The sequence below is a fragment of the Vitis riparia genome, chromosome 12, assembly GCF_004353265.1.
Source record: "Vitis riparia cultivar Riparia Gloire de Montpellier isolate 1030 chromosome 12, EGFV_Vit.rip_1.0, whole genome shotgun sequence".
Lineage (NCBI taxonomy): Eukaryota > Viridiplantae > Streptophyta > Magnoliopsida > Vitales > Vitaceae > Vitis > Vitis riparia.
In genome coordinates, this window is record NC_048442.1 from 7062758 (window position 1) to 7087156 (window position 24399).

The 24399-nt window shown below is 32.5% G+C and overlaps 1 protein-coding gene across 8 annotated transcripts; it reads right to left on the reverse strand.

Annotated features, from left to right (window-relative positions):
* Positions 1-3806: 3806 nt before the first annotated feature.
* On the reverse strand, positions 3807-13773 carry LOC117926631 (disease resistance protein RPV1-like). Of its 8 annotated transcripts, XM_034845799.1 has the most exons (6): positions 13129-13772; positions 11187-11368; positions 9783-10034; positions 6475-6585; positions 4479-4732; positions 3807-4263 (listed from the first exon to the last, which is right to left on the reverse strand). In XM_034845799.1, the coding sequence occupies exons 1-3, from the start codon at positions 13626-13628 to the stop codon at positions 10018-10020; spliced, it is 699 nt and encodes a 232-aa protein (XP_034701690.1). In that variant the 5' UTR covers positions 13629-13772; the 3' UTR covers positions 3807-4263; positions 4479-4732; positions 6475-6585; positions 9783-10017. The 8 variants fall into 8 exon arrangements, 7 of the variants coding, with proteins under 7 accessions (XP_034701690.1, XP_034701695.1, XP_034701691.1 ...); XM_034845804.1 differs by lacking the exon at positions 9783-10034; XM_034845800.1 differs by lacking the exon at positions 6475-6585.
* Positions 13774-24399: the final 10626 nt, after the last annotated feature.

Consider the following 24399-nt stretch of genomic DNA (forward strand, 5'->3'; position numbering starts at 1 on the left):
CTCGGGTCATTCAATATTGAATTAAAGTAGCTGACCCACACTCTCTCTCTCTCTCTCTCGAGCCATTCAATCGTATCATTACGGTCCTGTTTTTTATTTTATTTAATATTTTTTTTTCTTTAAGGACATAAAAAATTAAAATAAACTGAAACTGCTGACCGACAAGTAAAATATAAATATGAAAAACAAAAAAAAAAGTGAAAATGAAAATATGTTAAAGAAAGCGGGAATGGATTGATATATTTAAAATTAATGATATATTTATTTTTTAATATTTTAAATAGATAAATCTTGTTCTTGATAAATATTATAATTTATAATAAATAAATAAATAAAAGTAAACTATAATAAAATGAAATGATTTTATTGACTTGTAATAGGAGCTTAATTTTTTTAAGAAAAAAAAAAAATTTTAGTTTTGAAAAAATGAAGAATAACAAAATAGCAATTAATTCCAACAAAAATTTTGATAATACTACGTAGAGATGATTATTAAAATAAAATTTAAATATTAAATATTAAAAAATAATTTTTTTATATACATATATTCTTATATAATTAAAAAATAATGTAAATTCAAATTAAAATTACTATAATTAAAAAAATTAATTCATGAATGAATGATTTAAGTAAGATCATATATATTTTTTTAAAATCAACAAAATTATTATTTTTCTTAAATAAAATGAATTTTTACATGAAAATTAATACAATAAATAAAATAAATAATGTGAATAAAAACTTGTTATATATAAACTTAAAAATTATAAATTTTTATTTATAAAATTTATTCATTTTTAATATAATTAAAATTTTAAAATTGAAAAAAAAGATTAAATAATATCAAAAGAATATGAAAAATCATCTTACCCATTGCAATTCAGGGGACATGAGGATTGATGTGGACTCAACATTTCTCTTCCCCCGTGTGAAACGTGAAATTAGTCCAATGTGTGCCAAGTCAGTGATTATCATTAAAAACATGCTCCCTTATACCATATAGCTTAGTATTTTATTAACCGACTGAGACCAGCAGAGGAAATGAAGAGAGTATTTTGCGGGTATTTTCCGCTGGAAAACGCTTCACACGCGCAATCGGGAAGTGTGAAATATTTCAAAATTTCTAAACATGGATGCTTTTATCGGTGAGTACTTGCCAGGAAGATCGATGGTCGTCAGCAATGAATTAGAATTCTTGATACTGACGCCTCGACGCGATCTAGCCGACCGACCCCATCATATGAATCGTACAACTCTTAGAGTTTGAATGTTATATGATGTCAGCGGTAATCCAACTTATTGTATAACGGTCAAATATAAGTAAATTTTTTAGTACTTTTTTTAAATTAAAGTTTTTATATTTTAAAAATAAAAATAAAACTTATAATATTTGAAGCAAGTTTTACCATAGAACTTTAAAGTTTTAAACTTTCTCGATACAAGGCTTTCCTACATCGGGAAATCTCACAAATTTTCTCTCACTAGAATTCTCTCTAAAAGTTGTGATGCCTTACGAAGAGAAATGAAGTCCATTTATAGACCCTTTGAAAAGGATTTGAAAACCTTTGAAATCAGTGGATTCGAAATCTTTTCTAATCCACCGAAAGTCCTTTGTCATTTTGTCTAGTTGCCTTATTATTTGAAAGGCAGTATCAGCGCCCACCAAAATGATCCATTGTTTTGAAAAGCGATTTGAAATGTGAATTTGAGCTGTTCAACAACATATCATTGTAGTGAACTTCTGTCATGCTGAAATCACCATCATCAGTGGTTTGAAAGGTAAGCTTGTCCATACCACGAGCTTTGAGATGTTTGAGGAGACGATGATCTTTGGAGAAGCTAGGACGAGAATATCCCCAAAAATCCTTTGCAAGCTTATCATCCAATGCGTCACACAGAGGAGTTTTGACAGGTAGCCCTACTTCTCGCTTTTGAAGAGATTTGAAGATGGAGTTTAAAGAGGTCTTGGATGCATCAATCCAAAGGCGTGTATGGGAGTCCATAGCACATATCTTCGTTGACATCCCCTAAAAAAGCAAAGGATGCAGTGTCATCATCAGAACCAGAGTCAGACATCTAAGACAAAGTTTCTAAAGCTTTTTTTCTTTAGAAGTTTGAGATGTTTCTTGTACTCCTTATCAGAAGGAAAAGAAGTTCGAGATAGAAGAATGGCATCAGGAGGAAGAGGAAGAGAAAGAGAAACCTTTGAAGAAGACGGTTTTGAAGAAGAATTTTTTGTAGATATCCATTGACGGATATGAGGAATTTGCTGAGTATTTGAAGGAACAAAGTTTGTCCACCATTTAGTTTTGAATGCCCTTGCTAAATGAGTTGGAAAGGGAGAAGGAATCATTTGTGAGAGGACGAAATCCCAACAGAGAATCTAGGGAATTTGAAATCTTGAAAGAAAAAACAATACTTTGGAACAGGGAGAAGGAACCAAATGGCTTCCATGTTCATCAAAGTAGTTATATCCTTCAAGGATTTGAGGGCAAAAAATATCTTTAATGGCGCCAAAAAATAGCCACCATTCTTGGAACCAGTTTGGAAAATCATTTTGATTTTTGATTTCATCACCCCAATGGAAAAACCAAGAGTGATCAAAGGGGCGAAAATAAAAGGTAAAGTACCAAGCATCCATATAATCATAATAATTATAGGATTTTGGCCTAAAGTTTTCAGAAAACATTTAATGGGCTACACAAAGTCATTGATTTTCTTCTATACTTTATATGATAAAGAAACTTGAAATTTCTAGGAAACTTTATGAAAGGAGGGGAGGGGTAGGATTTTTAAGATAATGGGCTAAGAATGATTCTCTTTTATACTTTATATGATAAAGGAACTTGAAATTTCTAAGAAAACTTCATGAAAAGAGGGGAGGGGCAACACTTTTAAGATAATGAGCTAAGTAGAGTCAATGATTCTCTTCTATGCTTTCAATTCTCATTTGTTAGACAATTTAACATTGAATGGTAGTGGGCAATGAATGGTAGTGGGATTGGTTAGGCAAGAGTCAAGAGTCAAGAGTCAATGATTCTCTTCTATGCTTTCAATTCCCATTTATTACTAGTTAGACAATTTAGCATTGGATGGTAGTGGGCATTGGTTCGGCGAGAGTCAAGAGTCAATGATTCTCTTCTATGCTTTCAATTCCCATTTGTTAGACAATTTAGCATTGGATGGTAGTGGGATTGATTTGGCAAGAGTTAGGAGTCAATGATAATTTTTTTATTCACATTTCTATTTTGGATTTTACTTTGTGTTATAGATGAAATCTCTTTATTTGAATGGTTTTTCTCTAGCTCTTATTTATTACCATTTGATACTTTTTAAAGGAGTTTAACATCTTTAAGAACTATAAATTTTTAAAATCAAACACTTATTTATAATTTGAAAGTTTTAATTATATATAATTTTTCTTTTTACATATTTTTCATACGAAAACCAATTATAAAAATAAAATAAAATAAAATAAAACATTTTTCTTAATAATTTTTTTCCTTTTCTTTGCATTTTCCAACAACCTAACATACCCTTAAGGTTGGACTTGAGAAAATGAACTTGAGCTTAGAATAAGTGCCGACCCAACCCAGGGGACTTGAGCACATCCTTACTACCAACTCCTTTTGCAAGCATCAAATTTCTCTTCCTGTGTATGGTTGCTGCCATATTTGTTCGGTTGCAGAGGAAGTGAGTTAAAAGAAAGACTAAGGCAAGAAAGAAAGTGGAGGAGAAATAAAAGAAAAAACAAAAATGAGAAAAAACCCCCAAAAAATAAAAGAAAAAGAAAAAGAAATGAAAAATTGAACACACCTCCTATTTGCTAATTTTCCTACATAATTAACAAATTCATACAACAAAAAAGCAAGCATGTGAAGAATCTTTGTTTTCCCTTTTTTTTGGCTAACTTATACACATTCTTATTGATATTTACACTTGACCCATACAAACATCATCCCTCAACCCTTTCTACCCAAAACAATTACCTTGCTAATTGCACACCAATTCCAAGAAATCAGAACTCCAAAACAATGCTGTCTCACCAATTTTTCCTCTTGCTAACGAGGATATAACACAAAGCCCAACACGGGGTTGGCTTTTTATACAAAATCCGCTCTACTCCGGAGGGCATCATGGCTGACCGATCATGTCTTTACGTGTGTATGATCCTTGCATGTCAAATACCAGCTATATCAGCCGCAAACTAATCTTCCACCAGATGATCCCAAGTAAAGTCATAGCCATGTGAGCGCAAAGAAGCTGTCACCGAGGATAAATAAATTAATAGCATTAGCCCAAGGACAAGCCAACCAGTTCATAGGGGCGGATACAGATCAAATCATGCCCAAAAATCTGTGTCTAAAAGGCATACTATAGGGATGTACTTCCTCCAGCTGGAGTGGACAAACTCCAGTGCCTGAAGGATCAATGCTGCTAAAGAATAGAAATTACTCCACAAAAGAGTTTTATTTTACCTTGATGTATTTCATGCTCTGTAGCAAAGATCAAAAGCTTTTTAAGGTCGTATTCCATTCATACGAGGAGATTGAGGGCCAGAGAAAGTGTGCAGTGGCCTCTTCACAAATGGATGGTCCAGTAACTGACCAGCAGTAGGCCGATCACTAGGGTTGACTTGCAAGCATTTGAGGATAAAATCTCGGGCATCTGATGACAAGGAATTAGAAACAGGAGGAGGTTCACCCTTGCCAATCCTAAATAACGCTTGCATCTGCCAAGCCACATAGAGATATTCCATTATTAGAACTCAAAATATAATATCAGAGATGGACTGCATTCCAAGTTGTAAAATTGGTTATCAGGTAACAACACAATTATTTTCCCTTAGACACCAAAGGCATGTTTGGTACACTGGAATAGGAATGGGAATGGAAACTGGAAATCTACTCCATTTTTCATTCATAACTGTGCTTAGTCTACTTATATTAGAAATGAGAATAGGAATAAAAAAAAACTGTTCTCATGGAAACAAAAACGCACTCTTGTCAGGAATTTTTATTCTTCTCTTTCACATAATATTATGATCCACCCCTCCATTCCCATTTCTAAACAGAAACCTTCCAATTAACTTTGCATAGGACTTGAAATAGATAACACTAAAACTTGATTTCTTAATTGGCAAAATCTACAGCAATATCAAGAAGCAGATTAACACAAGTCTGGTTATCATATCTTCTGAATACAAGAATAGAGCATTCAAGGAATATAAGGTTGAGTAATGATGCATGACAACACAAAGCAAGATGCATGGTCAATATTTGCATGCACAAAGTACTTGATCTGAAGGAAGAGCGCAAATCTACAAGTCTAAAATCTTGCTTTTCAAACTTAGCTGGTAGAAAAATTAATATCAAACCTTATGCCAAGGATGTTTCTGTAAAAACTGTTTTCTAGCCCAAAGATGAGTCAATGGTCAAGTTTCAAGAAAGAAAAGTTCCAGAGGCAGTCTGGGTGCCCTTAGAGCTTCCTAGATAACACAAGCAATAATCAAGTCAAAACCTTATTCGGAAACATTCAACTTCCAATTCGGTGATAAAATGTCTGGTGTTTCAAAACATTATCAATTGGCAATTCAACAAGATTTTGAATCTGCTACCGTGAGTTCCAGTGTCATCTGCACTGTCCTTCATCAGGGAAGGTCACACAATCAGAAATGTGAGGCTCCTTCACCCAGATTATATGACAAACTGAAGTTACAAAAGAAGAAATTTAAAAGTAAAATTTAAAAAAAGAAAAATCTGGAGTGACTGCAAAATGTCATCTGACAACTGAGAAAAGTTGTTGCCAATGATTCGAGCCTATTTAGTCCTGCACTTGTAAATTGGAGTGTTTGATAACATAAAAGAAAATATTGATAAATCCATGGTATTCATCTATGACAGCCAGGACAAGACAGATATTGAGTGGCACTCTCTAAACAAAGTTGATTGAAGAAATTACAAATGGAACTATAGAGAAAAAGAAAGAAACTTAACAGTCTTGCATGAAATAACAATACATAAAAATGAAAAATATAATTCATAAATGCCAATTATCCAAAGATAAATGGATTCAGATTGAACCTTCTTTTATATATCCCAAATCCAACAATCCAGCCTTTCCAATTAAACCCATGTGTTGATAATCACCAAATGATAAGGTGCGTGGATCTAACAAGCTCTTGGATTCAACCTACCAAATAATTTCAGACATGTTTTTTATTTTAGTGTTTTTATTCTTGAGATGTTACAGGTGTAAATTGTTTTTTGAATCCTTCAAAAAGGGGTAGACTTTGGGTCAAGATCTTCACCCTTACTTTAAAATCATCAGCATTTTCAAAGTCAGAGCCAAACTCAACCAATTTCCATATCATCAATTTGAATAACAAGTAATTGAAGGGCACAGACAGAAGAACAAAACAAGAAAAAATATTAAAGAAAATAATGTTGTATATCTACGAAATGTCATACGTACGCCTTCCAAGTGGGAATATGGGGGTCGACGAGTCAATATCTCTAACACAGTGCATCCAAGGCTCCATATATCAGCTGCAAGCCCATAGCCCTTATTTTTCCGGTTAACAACCTATAGTAACACAATGAAATCATAAACTCATACTATCTACAAAGAAACAAGAACAATTCATAAACTCAAACTATCTATAAGAAACGCTTGAGCATATTGTGCCTTAACATAACGTAAATTTTCCTAAATCATTTTGATGCCTAGATTTAGACTTGGGATTTGAGTTTTGAATCCCAACTACTATATGATTTTTGAATAAAATGCTGTATTGTTATTGAAAATTCATAGATCCATGGTTTTAACATCTTTATAGGGCTCAAAAAAGTTCAAGAGTCCACATTTTGGGACTTAACACCAAATGTAATCCAAGATTCCAATAACCACTTAAAATAGTTAAATATGCTTCCAGAAAAAACTAGCAAATATCTATTAATCCATGAGTGAAAGAAACAACAAGTTGAAAGAGTGTTGCAAGTAGTTAAATTTGAACTTTGTTCCCAGAAATATTACCATGCTTATCAGTCAGCCACAACATGCCATAGTCGGGCTGTAACTTTGTTATGGAAGATACAAGTATCAATAACAGGCCCACCGAAATCAATAATCAAGTGAAATAGAGGGTATGTAGTTCTGTAATGCAAAATTGTTAGGTTGTTCTAAAGGATGTGGCTAAGAGGATGCTAGGCTGCTTATTGAATTGATTCCGTTTTGTTTTGTTTTTTTTTTTTTTTTTCCCTTTTCTTTTTAATTTGTGGTGTGCTTTTACATGGAATTATCGAACTTTACCACTTGAACAATGCAAGGGCTGAATTGCCACCATACTTTTTTTTTTTTTTTTGTCTTTTTTGATAAATAAAACCAAATGCATTAAAAATAAAAACGCCACAAAGACACTCCAAAGCACATAGGACATATACAAAAAGTGTTTAATAGCACATAAACAAGAAAAGAACCCTAACAAGCCTCTCCTTAACTAGAACCCAACCACTCAATAAAATCAAGTAAAGACAGAGAATCAGTCTCTACATACTACTTTACCCAAGAAAACAAATTTCTAAAAAAAATCTTTAAAAATGAACAAAATGCTCCTTATTCTCAAATGACTTGAGATTTCTCTCCTTTCAAACGTCCAAAATAAATTTAAAGGAGCTACTCTCCAAACTTTTTTCCTCCTTCTACACACAAAAGAACTGTGCCACCCTAAAAGAGCCTTCTTTACCATAGCAACTTGCACCCAATGAATACCGAAGAGATCAAACAACAACTGCCAAAGGATCTTAACCAGAGAACAATAAAGGCGGATGTGATATATGGATTCTTCTTCTTCTTTGCAAAGAAAACACCTATTGACCAAAGACTACCCCCCTTTTTGAAGCTGATCTAAAGTCAAAAAATTTCCCCAAGTGGTCTCCCATGCAAAAAAGTCAACTTTTGAAGGGACCCACAAATTCCAAACTACTCACATTGGAAATGACACAACAAGCCCCAATTCAAATCAGCATATAAATGACTCACAGAGAACTTATTATTGTACAAGTTCATTCACACTAACTTATCTTCCTCCTCTCTATCAACTATAATCCTTGCAACTTGAAAAATAAATCCTCAACTTCATCCACTTCCCAATCATTCAAAGAACATGAGAAAGAAGGGTTTAAATGACCTCTTTCCCCATGTTGAACCCAAAGATCCACCACCCAAGCTTCTTTTGCAACAGCTAAGGCATATAAAGAGGGGAGGGAAACACACAACGGTTCATCCCCACGCCATTAATCAATCCAAAACTTCACCCTCCTATCACCTGCTACAAAAGAAAAAAAACCAAAGAAAATGTTTTGTTCTTTCCTAATGGATTTCCAAAGCTAACTCCATACCCAACTCTAACTTCACCAAAACACCACCCACCCTCTTCCTTTCCATATTTGCCACTAATCAATCATGTCCAAAAGGCACCTCTTTTAGTGGCATACCACCAACTCCATTTGCACAAAAGCACCTTATTTAACAGAGACAAATGTTGAATCCCTAACCCGCCCTTGCTCTTCTCCAAAATGTTGATTTCCGTGTGAATATCCCTAATTTGTTGGGATTTTTATTTTGTATTCAAACCAGGATTTGTTTCCCACTTTTTGTTTAGATTTTTTTTTTCCTTTTCTTAGGCATGTATCTCCTAGATTGTAGCTAGATTTTTATTTGGTTGATTCGATTCTTAGCATATATAATTTTGATGTTGTACATGCTTTGAAGAGAGATATAGAAATATACCAAGTTTTCTGCATGGTATTAGAGCGGTTTCCCATTCGGATCGACTCCTATTCTCCAATGCCTTTTTTTTTTGGGAACGGGTGACCTGAACCCCCTACTGCTATTTCACCATGAATGGTCTTCTCCAACCTAGTCGCAATTTGTCCTAGGTTCATTAGTCCAGTCCAAACGTGATTCAATCCTGTCACAAATTGATCCAATCCAAACGAATCTTCCAAAATGACTACCAATAGTCAACAATCAGTCTTTGAAGTCAACTCTAGGTTGGAGACTCTCACTTCCAATGACCATAGAGGATCCGATGGCTCTTTTCTTCCCATCACAGGTCACAAGTTGAATGAGAATAACTATCTCCAATGGTCTTAGGCCATTCTTATGTTTATCGGCAGCAAGGATAAGGATGGCTACCTCACCAGAGAAGTCGTTCAACCCAAAAGTGGTGATCCCAGATTCCAAACTTGGAAGACAGAGAATAATATGGTCAAATCATGGCTTATCAATTCCATGACCAATGAGATCGGTGAAAACTTTCTTCTTTACAAGACCACAAAAGAGATGTGGGATGCGGTTAAAGAAACATATTCCACTAAAGAAAATACGATAGAACAGGTTGATATTGAGTGTTCTTCATGATCTCCGTCAAGGGGATTTAACCGTCACCAATTACTACAATATTCTTGGTCACCACTAGCAACAATTGGATGTTTACGAGGAGTATGATTGGAATTACCTTGAAGATGCTGCCAAGTAAAGTGATAGCCATGTGAGCGCAAAGAAGCTGTCACTAGGATAAATAAATTAATAGCATTAGCCCAAGGACAAGCCAACCAGTTCATAGGGGCGGATACAGATCAAATCATGCCCAAATATCTGTGTCCAAAAGGCATACTATAGGGATGTACTTCCTCCAGCTGGATTGAACAAACTCCAGTGTCTGAAGGATCAATGCTGCTAAAGAATAGAAATTACTCCACAAAAGTGTTTTATTTTACCTTGATGTATTTGATGCTCTGTAGCAAGATCAAAAGCTTTTAAGGTCGTATTCCATTCATACGAGGAGATTGAGGGCCAGAGAAAGTGTGCAGTGGCCTCTTCACAAATGGATGGTCCAGTAACTGACCAGCAGTAGGCCGATTACTAGGGTTGACTTGCAAGCATTTGAGGATAAAATCTCAGGCATCTGATGACAAGGAATTAGAAACAGGAGGAGGTTCACCCTTGCCAATCCTAAATAACGCTTGCATCTGTCAAGCCACATAGAGATATTCCTTTATTAGAACTCAAAATATAATATCAGAGATGGACTGCATTCCAAGTTGTAAAATTGATTATCAGGCAACAACACACAATTATTTTCCCTTAGACACCAAAGGCATGTTTGGTACACTGGAATAGGAATGGGAATGGAAACTGGAAATCTACTCCATTTTTCTTTCATAACTGTGCTTAGTCTACTTATATTAGAAATGAGAATAGGAATAAAATAAAAAAACTGTTCTCATGGAAACAAAAACGCACTCTCGTTAGGAATTTTTATTCCTCTCTTTCACATAATATTGTGATCCACCCCTCCATTCCCATCTCTAAACAGAAACCTTCCAATTAACTTTGCATAGGACTTGACATAGATAACACTAAAACTTGATTTCTTAAGTGGCAAGATCAACAGCAATATCAAGAAGCATATTAACACAAGTCTGGTTATCATATCTTCTGAATACAAGAATAAAGCATTCAAGGAATATAAGGTTGAGTAATGATGCATGACAACACAAAGCAAGATGCATGGTCAATATTTGCATACACAAAGTACTTGATTAAAGGAAGAGTGCAAATCTACAAGTCTAAAATCTTGCTTTTCAAACTTAGCTGGAAGAAAAATTAATATCAAACCTTATGCCAAGGATGTTTCTGTAAAACCTGTTTTCTAGCCCAAAGATGAGTCATTGGTCATGTTTCAAGAAAGAAAAGTTCCAGAGGCAGTCTAGGTGCCTTTAGAACTTCCTAGATAACACAAGCAATAATCAAGTCAAAACCTTATTCAGAAACATTCAACTTCCAATTCGGTGATAAAATGTCTGGTGTTTCAAAACGTTATCAATTGGCAATTCAACAAGATTTTGAATCTGCTACCATGAGTTCCAGTGTCATCTGCACTGTCTTTCATCAGGGAAGGTCACACAATCAGGAATGTGAGGCTCCTTCACTCAGATTATATGACAAACTGAAGTTACGAAAGAAGAAATTTAAAATTAAAATTTAAAAGAAGAAAAAATCTGGAGTGACTGCAAAATGTCATCTGACAACTGAGAAAAGTTGTTGCCAATGATTCGAGCCTATTTAGTCCTGTACTTGTAAATTGGAGTGTTTGATAACATAAATTGTAGTTGTCTTACCTATCCCACCAATTCCATATATCCCAACAATACGAACAGCATCTGATTCCATATCCAACCGCAAATCCATCTCTTTTAGGCGAGAATCTATTCCAACTAAATTGTCACCAACATCAAGCCTCTTACAATTCAATTGACAGAATATGTCATCAGTTATTTTCTTAATATTGTCGGACTCATACCTGCCAATTATAAAAGCACAATATGTTGAGCAATGAGTGACAATGCTAAATAAAACACATTAAGTTTGACATCCTTACAACAAATAAATTATAGTAAAATAGAATATATCAAAGATATTAGTTCATTTACATTTTAAGGACATTTTTCTTTGTATCAAGTATGCATGAGAATGAAAAATAAAACATGAATTTTGTTACTTGTATTGCTTGTGTGGCATAGCTTCAAATGGAAATTCCGTGCCATAATAGAGGATGATGATCATGAATCGAGATATTACTTTAGAAAGCTTACAGGAACAAATATTTTAATTTTTGACTTTCGTTTTATATCTTGTAATGCTTGAAGCCTCATTGTAGATATAGTGCTCAAACTCTTAATATGAGAAGTTTTTAGTTTAAAAACCCCATTTTCAATTCCTCAAGCTTCAAAACTTATTTATCCCATAGCATCATCTCCTTATTATTCATTTGTATAATAAAAATTAAAAAATAAAGGCTTGTAAACAAGTTGTTCATTTGTTTTTATTTTGAGTTGATTTGCTTCAACATCATCTATAAGAAAATTAAGTACCTAACCTATGTTCTTTATTCTCTATACATATACACACACACAAACTCAAGAGAAAGTTAAATTCCTACAAAACAATTTACGTTTTTTCTATTTTTAAATTTTGCCTTAATTTATGAAAGTTTCATTGCATTTATTTCTGAATTTTGTTGATAATGTTGTTAATCTTAGTCATTATTACTTGCCACCTAACTCATCAAATTGTTCTTAATTGGTTAAATAATTTTGTTATTGGTAGTTGTTACATAATTAATCAAACTATTTTTAGAATAGATTTAGCTAACTCTTAAAATTGGGTCATTAATTACAATTTGATTAAGTTGTTCTATTGATATGCAAGAGATTAATCAATTGAAAATTTTGAAGCTTGTTCATAGATAGCAATAATTATTAACTTTATTGTTACTTGTTATATAATTAATCAAACAAAATTTCAAATAAATTGATTAATCTTTGTAACATTAATGCAAATTGAATCTTGAAAATAGTAAAATTAGTAAAAAAATTGATTAAATTATTTTAGATATAGATTCTCATAAATTGGTCTAAAATTGTAAAACTTAATTGGGTTTTAATAAGTTCATTCTACCATTTATTATGAATTTTGATGCAATGTAATTGTTATTCTACTACTATACTTTTACTAATGTCATTGCAACTACCATTAACAAGAACAAAAAAACAATAATATTACTAATAAATAACAATAATAATAATAATTTAATTTGCAAATAAAACCCACTAATGAAAGAAAAGTGAAAGAAACGTAAATTGCATGCCCATTAAATTAAAATAAATGTCATCCATATAAATTAGCTGCTTCAATGGTCAAATCAATACTCCAATTTCCTATTTTCTCCTTATTCATGACACATAGTCGGCTGCCCAAATGATACACTTCTATAAAACCCAACTTACAAATAAAGCCCTTTTTTTATTTTGAGCACACAAATATCTGCCCGTTGTTCTAATATGATAACATTCCCTATAAAAGAATATCAAACACCTTTACACATAAAAGAGTCCAAACTAAAAGCATTTTGAGGATAAATTTGTGCTTAAGGAGTAGACCTCCAAATAAAAAATTTGAGCTTTTGTATTTTTATAAATGTTTCAATCCACATCATCACTCTATAAATGCAAAACTACTCATTCCTATACTTACAAATAGTTGAAAGGAAATTATAGTTACCCATCCTGTAGATGCTCTCCAGAGAGATTGGCTGCTTCCGTCAAGGCCGCCCTCCACCTTGGTATCTTGTCCTTCCAGTTTTCTTCATAACCGGCAAAGGCCTCTCCAAAACTTCCTTCTTGCTTTCGTACATGGGATGGATCCACATGATAGAAAATTGGGAAAACAGCATGTCCCAGATCTTTGTGGCACTCCATGATCTTTACCAACTCATCCAAACACCATCTCGAACGAGCATAGTTTTCAGAGAAAACAATTACGGAAGACCTTGATTCTTCGATGGCTTTCAAGAGTTCTGGAGCGATCGCTTCTCCTCTCCTGAGTTTATCGTCTCTGAAGGTGCGAATGCCTCTGTTAACCAAAGCTTTGTAGAGGTGATCAGTGAAATTATAGCGGGTGTCTTCGCCTCTAAAATTCAAGAAAACATCATAAGTACTTGTTTGAGGGATGGAAGGAGTAGAAGAAGAAGAAGAGGCTCTGAAGGAGCTTGTGGAAGCCATTGTGGGTTTCTATCTCAAAAGTACAAAGACAGTTTAGAGGGGTTGATTTCTCTTCAAGATGGTGAGCAACTAAGGAGATTGTGCAACCCTAACCAGGAAGTGGAGAGGAAAGTGTCCGTCTCTCGGGTCATTCAATATTGAATTAAAGTAGCTGGCCGACACTCTCTCTCGAGCCATTCAATCGTATCATTACGGTTCTGTTTTTTATTTTATTTTTTCTTTCAGGACATAAAACATATTAATAAAAAGTTGAAGTAGACAGAAACGCCCACGATATGAAAATGAAAATATGTTAAAAGAAAGAGGAATGGATTGATATATTATTTTATAGATAAATCTTATTATTGATAATATTATAATTTATAATAAATAAATAAAAATAAACTAAAATAAAAGGAAATGATTTTATTAACTTGAAGTAATCCATTTATATTGGAAGAGGGAAGAATAAAAATGTAACCATTAATTCTAATAAGAATGGTGATAATATTCTAAAGAGATTATTATTAAAATAAAATTTTAAATATTAAATATTAGAAAATAATCTTTTTTTTATATGCATATATCTAAATATAATTGAGAAATAATTTAAATCTAAATTAAAATTACTTTTATTAAAAAATTAATTCATTTTATGAATGATTTAAGAGAGTTCAATTTAAAAAAAAAAATCAGTAAAATTATTATTTTTCTTAAATAAAATGAATTTTCACATGAATATCAATCCAATAAATAAATTGAAAAAAGAAAAAACTTTACAAAACATCCTATATGTATAGGAAAGCACGTGAAAGTAGTTACAGTATGAAAAGGATATTACAATATAAAAAATTGGGAAGACAGCGATAAAGAAAATTAGGGGCAGCTCTCTCTCTATTGACTTAGAGATTCTTTTCTCACTTTTATTTTTTTTTCTTATCACCTTCGTTTTTCTTCTATTTTCAAGTGGGATACCACCAAGTTTTTTATTTTATTTAATATTTTTTTCTTCATTATATTTATGCTCTCCTATCTTACTATTATCTTTTATTTATTTTGTTTAATATTATACGCGATAAATTTTGTTATTATTTTTATTTTATTTTATTTTCTTTATATATTTACTACATTGCCATCCTTTCATCTAATGGAAGATCAGAATATTGATGGCAATCTAGTGATTTCATCCGATTCCAAGGCAGATGGCTTCCTGTAAGGCTGTAACCTTTGCAAAGTGATGAGGAAAGTGAGGGCCAATTCTCTCTCCCTCTCTCACTTTTCTCTTTTTCTTATTACCTTTTGCTTTTCTCTTGTTCTCTTTTTCTCCTATTTACATTCATCCTTCAAACTCGTGCACTTTACTTCTCCACCAAGTTTTTTATTTTATTTTTTCTTCACTTTATTCATGATTTCCTATTTTATTTTATTTATTTATTTATTATTATATGTAAGTATTTAAAAAAGAAATAAAAATAAAATTTTAAAATAAATAGAAAATAAAAATTTTGACTGAGAAGTGAAAAATAAATATAAAGACTAAAAATAAAAAATAAAAGCAAAAATTAAAAGATAAATATGTAAAAAAAAAAAGTAAAAATAAAATTCAATATATTTATTTTCTAATATTTCATAGATAAATCTTATTATTGATAAATATTATCATTTATCTATATCTAAAGAGTTGGGAAGGCAAGTGGCTTCTCGTGACCTTCCGGAAAGTGACAAGAAAAGTTAGGAACTTAGGGGCTCTGTGAATTAGGAAGGCAGGTTCCAATGACTTTCAGGAAAGTGATGAAGAAAGTTGAAGGGTTGTTGTTTCTCTTTATTGATTCTTTTCTCACCTTTTGCTTTTCTTCTGGTTTGGTGGGTCATCCATCATCATCATTACACATTAGGCTCCTGCACCTTATATATATATATATATATATATATATATATATATATATATATATATATATATATATATATATATCCAACAAATAATATTTTAAAGAAATCATGAATAAAATAAAATTCAAATAATAAATATTAAAAAAAACTTGTGTATGCACATATATCTTATATATAAGTGACAAATAACTTCAAGCCAAATTAAAATTATTTTCATTGAAAAACTAATAGATTTCCAATTAAAATGAGTAATTTAAAACATGATACCTAACACCATCAAAGCATAGTACGATGGACTATCATGAAGTATATTCATGTACTTTAAACCTTAAACTATGAGGATTAATAACTTACAAATACTTATGGGTTATTAACCTTTAAATTTTCAATAATTTGATAGAAAGTGAATTCCAAAGCAATGCAATACCTAATTCATCCAAACATGCAACAATGCTAGCATGAGGGTGACCTCTTAGTCAAACAATTTGTATATTCCCTCCAAATGTGTGCTTTTTATTGGTACATAAATCTTGAGCCCGAGCCTATTGACAGTTGGGATCAAATGAAGCAAATAGACAATTATTTTTCCCAACCAACGATAAGCATAATGGAGTCCAAAAATACCAAATAGTGGAAAGATGAGTCTATGATTGACTGCATCAACTCTTGACATTCTTTAAACCTTGAAAGCATGAATATATTATATGATATATAGCAGTAGAGATGAGCATATAAGGCATGCATTGAGAGCTTCTATATATCCTCCAAGGCAACCGACTCTGCACTTTTGAAGAGTTGTCCACATGAGCACATGACATAAAGTCTTATATAAAAGCTTAGTATAAAAACAAATGCAAGTGAAAACATGTTATCCATTGGATTGTAATGAAAGTGATCGAATAAAAGGAAAATATTCTTTTGTAATAAGTATTACTTCAAAGAATTGTACCCCATGAAATTTCTAATACATACAATTTTGTTTGCATATTTTCTTATCTTTTTGTTTATTTTTTACAAGATTTTTTAATTTTGCACCTATAAGATTAGGTTAACAATTATCATTATATTCCAAAAATTAAGTTTTCATAAAAAAATTGATTTAACTAATAGAATACTATTTTCTTTTTAAAAATTAAAATAAATTCTCAAATTACGACCAAAATCATCATTTTTTTTAATTAAAAAGACATGAAAACTATCTTCTTTTCCCTATTTACATGAATTACAAATTAAAATTAAATTAACTAGCAAAAATTTAATTTTCCAATTAAATCAAATTATAATTTTATTTTAATTAAAATGAATATCCAACTTATATTTTTCTATTAAAACTGATTTTTAATAAAGTGCTCCTAGATTTATTTATTATTCTACATAAATTATTGAGTAAAAAACAATCTTATTATGATAAATTGAATATAATGCCAAATTAAATACTTCAAAATATAAATTAATATTTCATATGAGTGATGTAGCAAGTCAATTCTTTTTTAATTATCAAAATATTATCTTCACTATTTGATTTTAAGAAAATCATCAAATTGTTGATCAAGGATGCATTTACTAAAATAAAGTTAAAAAAAAGGAAGTAAATAAAATATTGAGTTCAAGTAGGCATTCCCATATTATAAAAATGAACTCATTTAATTAGAAAAAAAAACACGAGCATACAAACCTATTTAAAGTTTAAGTAAAAACAAGTTTTAAATTTAATAAAAATTATTTATAAGAAAATCAATATATGTTAATAATTCTTTTCTAGAAACGTGATTCAAATTTTATTTTTTTCAAAAAAAAAAAATGAATAATGGATTGAGATGCTTTGAATAATTTTAAATAAATAAATGTAAGTAGATTTAAATACATTTGGTATAATTTTAATGGAATGTTAACCACACAAGTGGATTAAGAAGCATTCGGATTATTTTGAAGTAGATATCTAATTGCAAGACATTATTTTTCTTTTTTGGAGCGTCTCCATCTTTTCATATAATTAAAAATTGAATATTTAATTTTAGAAAATATGAAAAAAAAAATTATATAAAATACTCTTATTTAAAAAATTTTATTTTTATATTTTAAAAATCTTAACAAAATTTTATTTCTGTAGTTCTTGGGGCCAAAATAACTTCATTTTTCTTGAAACACATGCGAATGGCTATAAGAATGATTCTTTTTTATACTTTATATGATAAAGAAGTTTGAAATTTCTAAGAAACTTCATGAAAGGAGGGGAGGGGCAACACTTTTAAGATAATGGGGTAAGTAGAGTCAATGATTCTCTTCTATGCTTTCAATTCCCATTTGTTAGATGGTAGTGGGATTGATTTGGCAAGAGTCAAGAGTCAATGATTCTCTTCTATGCTTTCAATTTCCATTTGTTAGACAATTCAGCATTGGATGGTAGAGAGTCAAGAGTCAATGATTCTCTTTTATGTTTTAAATTCCCATTTGTTAGACAATTTAGCATTGGATGGTAGTGGGATTGGTTTGGCAAGAGTCAAGAGTCAATGATAATTTTTTTCTTCACATTTCTATTTTGGATTTTACTTTGTATTATAGATGAAATCTCTTTATTTGAATGGTTTTTCTCTAATTCTTATTTATTACCATTTGATACTTTTTAAATTAGTTTAACATCTTTAAGAACTATAAATTTTGTAAATCAAACACTTGTTGGACTCAAGTGGTTAAAGGGTAAGTTTATAGGAATTTGTATCTTAATATTTATATATATCAAATTAGAGTCATTTAATTATAATTAGTTTTTGTTAGTAAGGAATATTATATGAAAAGGAAGTATTAAAAAAAAGATGTTGAAGTTAAATTGTTGAATTAGTTTTTATTTTATAATTAGTTTTTGTATTTAGGAAGATGAGTGAGTTCTAAAGTAGAAAAAATTAATTAATTAAAAAGTGCATGTTCAAAATGAGAGTTTGTAGAGTTGAAAAGATTATAAAAAAAAAAAAAATTGAAAATAATGAGAGGTCACTTTAAGGGCCTTTTTTTTTTTTTTGGGATTTTGGTAAGAATTACTTTGGGTTTTAGGGTTGTAGGCCAGAATACTTAAAAATAGGGGCACCAAACATCTAATAAAGCTATGTACATATCCACCTCAAAATATAAGTCCTATTAATCCATTTATTATTTTTCAATTATCCTTTTCCATTTTTTTTTATCCTCTCCAAACCTAAGCTTCTTTATCATAAAAAGTTGTTTGATATAAGTTGAAAGTTAATTTCAATATATTTTTATAAAATCCATACAATAATATAAACTTTGTTCTACATGAAAAATTTTAGATTTTATTACTTATATAATTTTTTTTGGTAAAATAATTAGAAAATATTTAGAATTAATTTAGACATAATTAGACATGAGAAACATATAACAAAGTGGGAAAAAAAGTCTAAAGAATAGAATGATGTGGGAGTGTTGACCTTGAAAGTCAAATCAGAAGTTAATTTAAAAGCTTAAATTTGTTTTTATTTTTAATTTATTAAAAGTTTTGGATTTGAATAAAATTATGTATTTTTAAATTTTCAAATTTTAAAAAATTTAAACCATTTATTTGTAAAAAATTTTATTTTAATTTGTTAAGGTAGTGGAGAGATTGGAAGAAAAGAAATTGATAAAGGAAAGGAAGAATGTGGATGCATATTGATTTGCAAGGGTATTTTAATCTTTTTATTAATGGATATTTTTTTTGTAAAAAAACTCCATAACCTATATTTGCATCCACCAAATTGATCTTTAAATCCACCTAAATAATATATATTTTTAGGATAAAAACACCCTTTGATGAAATTCTCAAACCACCATCTTCTTTTTTCTTCACTTCTCTTCTTCTAATCTCTCTATAATTCTAACATAAGTTATCAAGAAAGTTATGTTTCTTATCGATATTGGACAAGCAAATAATCATCTCTAATAATGGTACAAGTGCAAATGTATGCTTTTTATGATATCTTTTATATTTCTTTTTGTACTTATAGAGTTGGAAGAAAGAGGTATTGTGAATATTGTTTGTGTTGCATGATGGGATGTTTTATAAATGTCCGGCCTATACTTCTGAGCATACTTAAAGTGTTTAAAACTATACATTTAGACACTATTATAGGTGTCTAAAACTATATCTTGTTGTGAACCCCTTTTGTGGTGAGGGGCCCGGGAGAGTTGCCACTTTTCCTTTTCATTACATTTGTGGAAGGGACTTTCCCCCGGGAGAGGGGGGGGGGGGCTCCCCATGCAAGAAAACCAGCTGCATGGAGGAGGCCATGCTTGCTGATGGAGGAACACGGGGGGAGAGCTGAGAATTCGACAGTAGAGTCTAAAAAGCGTGAGGGGGGGAAAAGAGGAAGAGGGGATTTTTTATTTTTTTTTAGGATGGCGTTTTTCTGTGTTAGCTTGGAGAGAAAGCTGGATGGAAGGGAAGAGGAAAGAGATGTTGAGCTGAGCATTTTTCCGAAGAGAGCGTGAAACAGAGCTTGAAGTCAGGCGAGCTTTCGCTTGAGAGGAAGCTTTCCAGGTACGACTTCTATAGTTTATTATTTTCTCATTGATTCTCATTTTTAGCAGTCTTTTGGGGCATTGATTTGTTGATTGGTGTGGACATCAAGGGCCACTCGTTTGCTTTGTTGGATCTACTCTTTATATGCATGCTCTGTTTTGGTTTTATTTTGGAGTTTTTGTCTTCTCTTGTGAACATCTGATGCTCTGCTCCTTCCCTTAACTTGATGTATCAAAAATCATTGCTCGTGTTCCCTTTTGATTCTACCTATATCCAGCCCGTTAATCTTTATGAAATGGAGCTAGGTTTATTAGTATTATTTTCATTTAAACATGCTCTGTTTTTCTTCCCGTTCTCCTCTGTTTCGGGTATTTTTGGAGTGTTGGGTGTCGCGTTTGAAGTTGGCCATCTTGGTTGAGGTGTTTCCGGGAGAGCACCATGAGATCCATTTTTTTTCGTACTATAAGAAATTTCTGGATGTTTGAGAGCCATATAGGTTACATTGGAGTGCTCAGAGATGCTCTTGCTTAAGTTGAAAAAACCATGGAGATAACTGTTCAAATTGATGAATGGTAGTTTTTCATTCATACTTTCTTTCGTTCATGTACAAAGTATATATAGAGGGTAATCACCATTCTAAGAATGGGAAATGATGATACAAGGAAAGAATAATATAAGGAAATAACAACTAATATCCTAATATCTCAACTTTCCTAATATCTCAATATTCCTAATATCTCAATATTCATAATATCTTAACTTTCCTAATATCTAAACACTAAATGATATAAGGAAATAATGATATAAGGAAAGCATTCCTAATATCTCAACACTCCCCCTCAAGTTGGTGCATAGATGTCACACATGCCCAACTTGTCTAAAAAATTTTGAGAATACTTGACTTGAGACATCTTTGGTGAGGATATCGGCTAATTAATCTTGCTTTCCACCTTGGATCAACTAAGGCTTCCTGCACACTGTTAGGAATAACTACAGTAGATAATTGATTTACAAATGACTTATTTGATTCAGACAAATGATGGTTAGACATATAGTTGCTCATGGGATATTTGATTTTGGTAGACAAACCAGGTTCATATGTGGGTTTAGGAATACCTCTATTATGACAATATGGTAATCGTTTCATGAATGGATCAGGTTCCAAATTAAGAACACCCTCAACAGACGACGATTGGTTTGGTATTTCGTGAAGACATCTTCGGACCCAAATTGTCGACCACTCATATCCAACTCACCCACTTCCTGGTTCACTAGTTCAGATTGTCCAGATTCATCTTCCTTAGAGATATGATAATCATAATCAAGAGTCTGAATTTCCTTATGGCACTTCCCTTGAAATTCAGACTCAGATGAAAAATACATCGAATTTTCATGAAACACCACATCCATTGTAATATACATTTGTCGAGTTGGAGGATGGTAACATCGATATCCCTTTTTGTGCAATGCATATCCAACAAACACACATTGCAATGCATGGGAAGTTAACTTAGTGCATTGGTGCTTGTGTAGATGCACAAATGCCACGCAACCAAAAACACGAGGAGGTAGATTTGGGACGGTTGGGGCAACTATGACATTAGTAAGAGCTTGGAGAGGTGTTTGAAAGTTAATTGAGCTAGAAGGTACCCGATTGATCAAGTATACGGCAGATGTGATTGCTTCTCCCCAATAAGATCCATCTGCCATCAAGGCTTGTCACAACTTATTTGAATCCTTTGACCGCAAGTCCAAATAATAGAGTTTTCCCCGCTTAATACCAAAACCAATCGTCTATCTTGTTTGGATGTCCACCATAATCTGTAGTGACTATCAATGCAGAGGCTTTCTCATCAACATTAGCCTCTGTTTTTATTTCGGCAATAGCTGCAGTCGAGGTTTTCTTGGAATCCTTATTCCGTTGATCACGATTGTGATCCCACCAGTCTGGATATCCCACAATTTCAAAGCAACGACTCTTGGTATGACCAGTCTTATTGTAGTGAGTGCATTTGAAGGTTGACTTATCAATATTAGGGTCTGTCTTAGGATGGTTGGTCTTGGATTGGTCCTGCCAATTTCGGGTTAATTGTTGTCGGACTACCATATCTGAGGTGTCAGGGTTGTTAGATTCTGCTTTCATACTAGCATGACGTACTGCCTCTCATCAAATCAGTGCATAGCATTATTCCAAATCGGGAAGAAGATCTTTGCGTAGAATCTCTCCTCGAACTTGCTCAAAGTCACCACCCAATCCAGCAAGAAAGATGTGCACCTGTTGTCGTTCAATGGATTTCCGGTATGCTGCAATGTCTTCAGGGTCTTTCATGACTACCTTATCCCGATGATCCAATTCGCAAAAAAGTTCAGTTAACTCTCCATAATATTCAGAAAGAGACCTACCGTTTTGTTTGGCAGTGAAGGCTTTTTGATTCAAAGTGAAAACTTGTAATTCATCACTTCCATCATAGAAGGCCTTTGATAATGCACTCCAAATTTCTTGAGCGGTGGGTAAGCGTAAGTAACGCTTCATAATTTCTGAACTCATGGACATTAACAACCATCTCTTCACCTTTTGATTCTCAGCATACCATTTTTCATATCCATCTTCTGACTCTTTTGGTAGATTTGTCTTACCTCGGATGTAGGAAAGTTTTTCCCGTTCGGCAATATGCATCTCCACGAGTTGTGACCAAACGTCATAGTTTGATTCAGTCAAAATAATTCCTGGATTGAAAGTACCTTCAGATTGAAAAACAATAGTACTTTTTTCACTCATTTTTTTTTTCTCTCGCAAAGAAGGGGCAATTGTTGGCCTTACGATAAAATATCCAGGATTTCAGTTCCCTGGCTCTGATACCATGTTCAAATTGATGAATGGTAGTTTTTCATTCATACTTTCTTTCGTTCATGTACAGAGTATATATAGAGGGTAATCACCATTCTAAGAATGGGAAATGATGATACAAGGAAAGAATAATATAAGGAAATAACAACTAATATCCTAATATCTCAACTTTCCTAAAATCTCAATATTCATAATATCTTAACTTTCCTATTATCTAAACACTAAATGATATAAGGAAATAATGATATAAGGAAAGCATTCCTAATATCTCAACAATAACTCCTTATTCAAGTGGAGAAAACTCTGTTTTTTGGGGAGCCACCATGACGGCGCCTATTAGCAGAAGAGGACAAGAGGATGTGTGCCAAGACTGGGACTGATCGTTGAAGAAAGCAAAGCAGAAGGGTGTTTGCCGAGGATCTACCTATCATGTCGCCTTCCATTGTCACCAACGACGGTGCTCCCACCGAGGAATTCCACCATCAGTCGTTTCACGGCGGTGTACTGTGAAGTTCGGAAGAGCTGCTTCAATTATTCGCTTCCTCTGCCTTTGGTTCTCAAGAGCCCGTCCCCCCCTCCCCTTCATGATCGTCGATGGCCCTTCGAGCTCCGCCGTCGGCAATCCAGGTGAAATTGCTAAGTCATTTTCCGAACCTGTTCAGGCAACCTACGACAATGCTAGTGCCGAGTGAGTCCGCGTTGTCGTCGAATCAAAAGTTGAGGATCAGCGTGGACTCGTCTAGAGTAGCTGACGCCGCGCTTGACACTACGCCACCTTGCCTTTTCACCGTTAACAACTTACTCCTTCCAGCCGAGTCATTTGGAAAATCCCCATTTTCGGCGCCAACTCACCTTGACGCCCATGTCGGAGAAGAAGAGGTGGAGTCTCCTGAGTTTTTCTTATTGTTTCTCACCACCCGCTTCCATTCATGCAGTGTGAAAATCAAAACAACCGTAGGAAACAGAGGAATCGGTGCAGCGGGCCCTGTGTTGCTTCTTTTGTATTTGGAATTCAGAGAAGGATGACGCCCACATGCAGCCATCCACCTGCATTTGAACCCCACCTGATCCTTTTGTCATCTCTCCTATCTCCATGCTTGCATGGCATGCAAGCCCAGCAGTCACGTGCCATCCATTTTAATTCATTTGTTTTTTTAGTTAAAAATTTGATCTTTAAAAAAAAAAAACTCTGTTATCAAATAAATCCCCCAAAATTCCAAAGTTATAAATTTACTTATCTATTCATTTACTTGTTTGTTTATTTATTTATTTATTTTTAAAAAAATATATATGTATTCATTTATGGAATAATCTTCTCAAATTTAATTCTAAATTTAGTCCACACAACTCTAATTCTTGAAATTCAATTTCCCGAAACTCCATTTTTTTTAAAAAAATTTAATCATCGAAATAATTTTTTTTTTTTTTTAACGTTATAACTTTAAATTTAATTTTCCAAGATCGACATTTTTAAATTTAAATTTCCGAAAATCCCAATATTTCAAATTCAATTTTTTAAAAATGCCACCTTCAAATGAATTTTA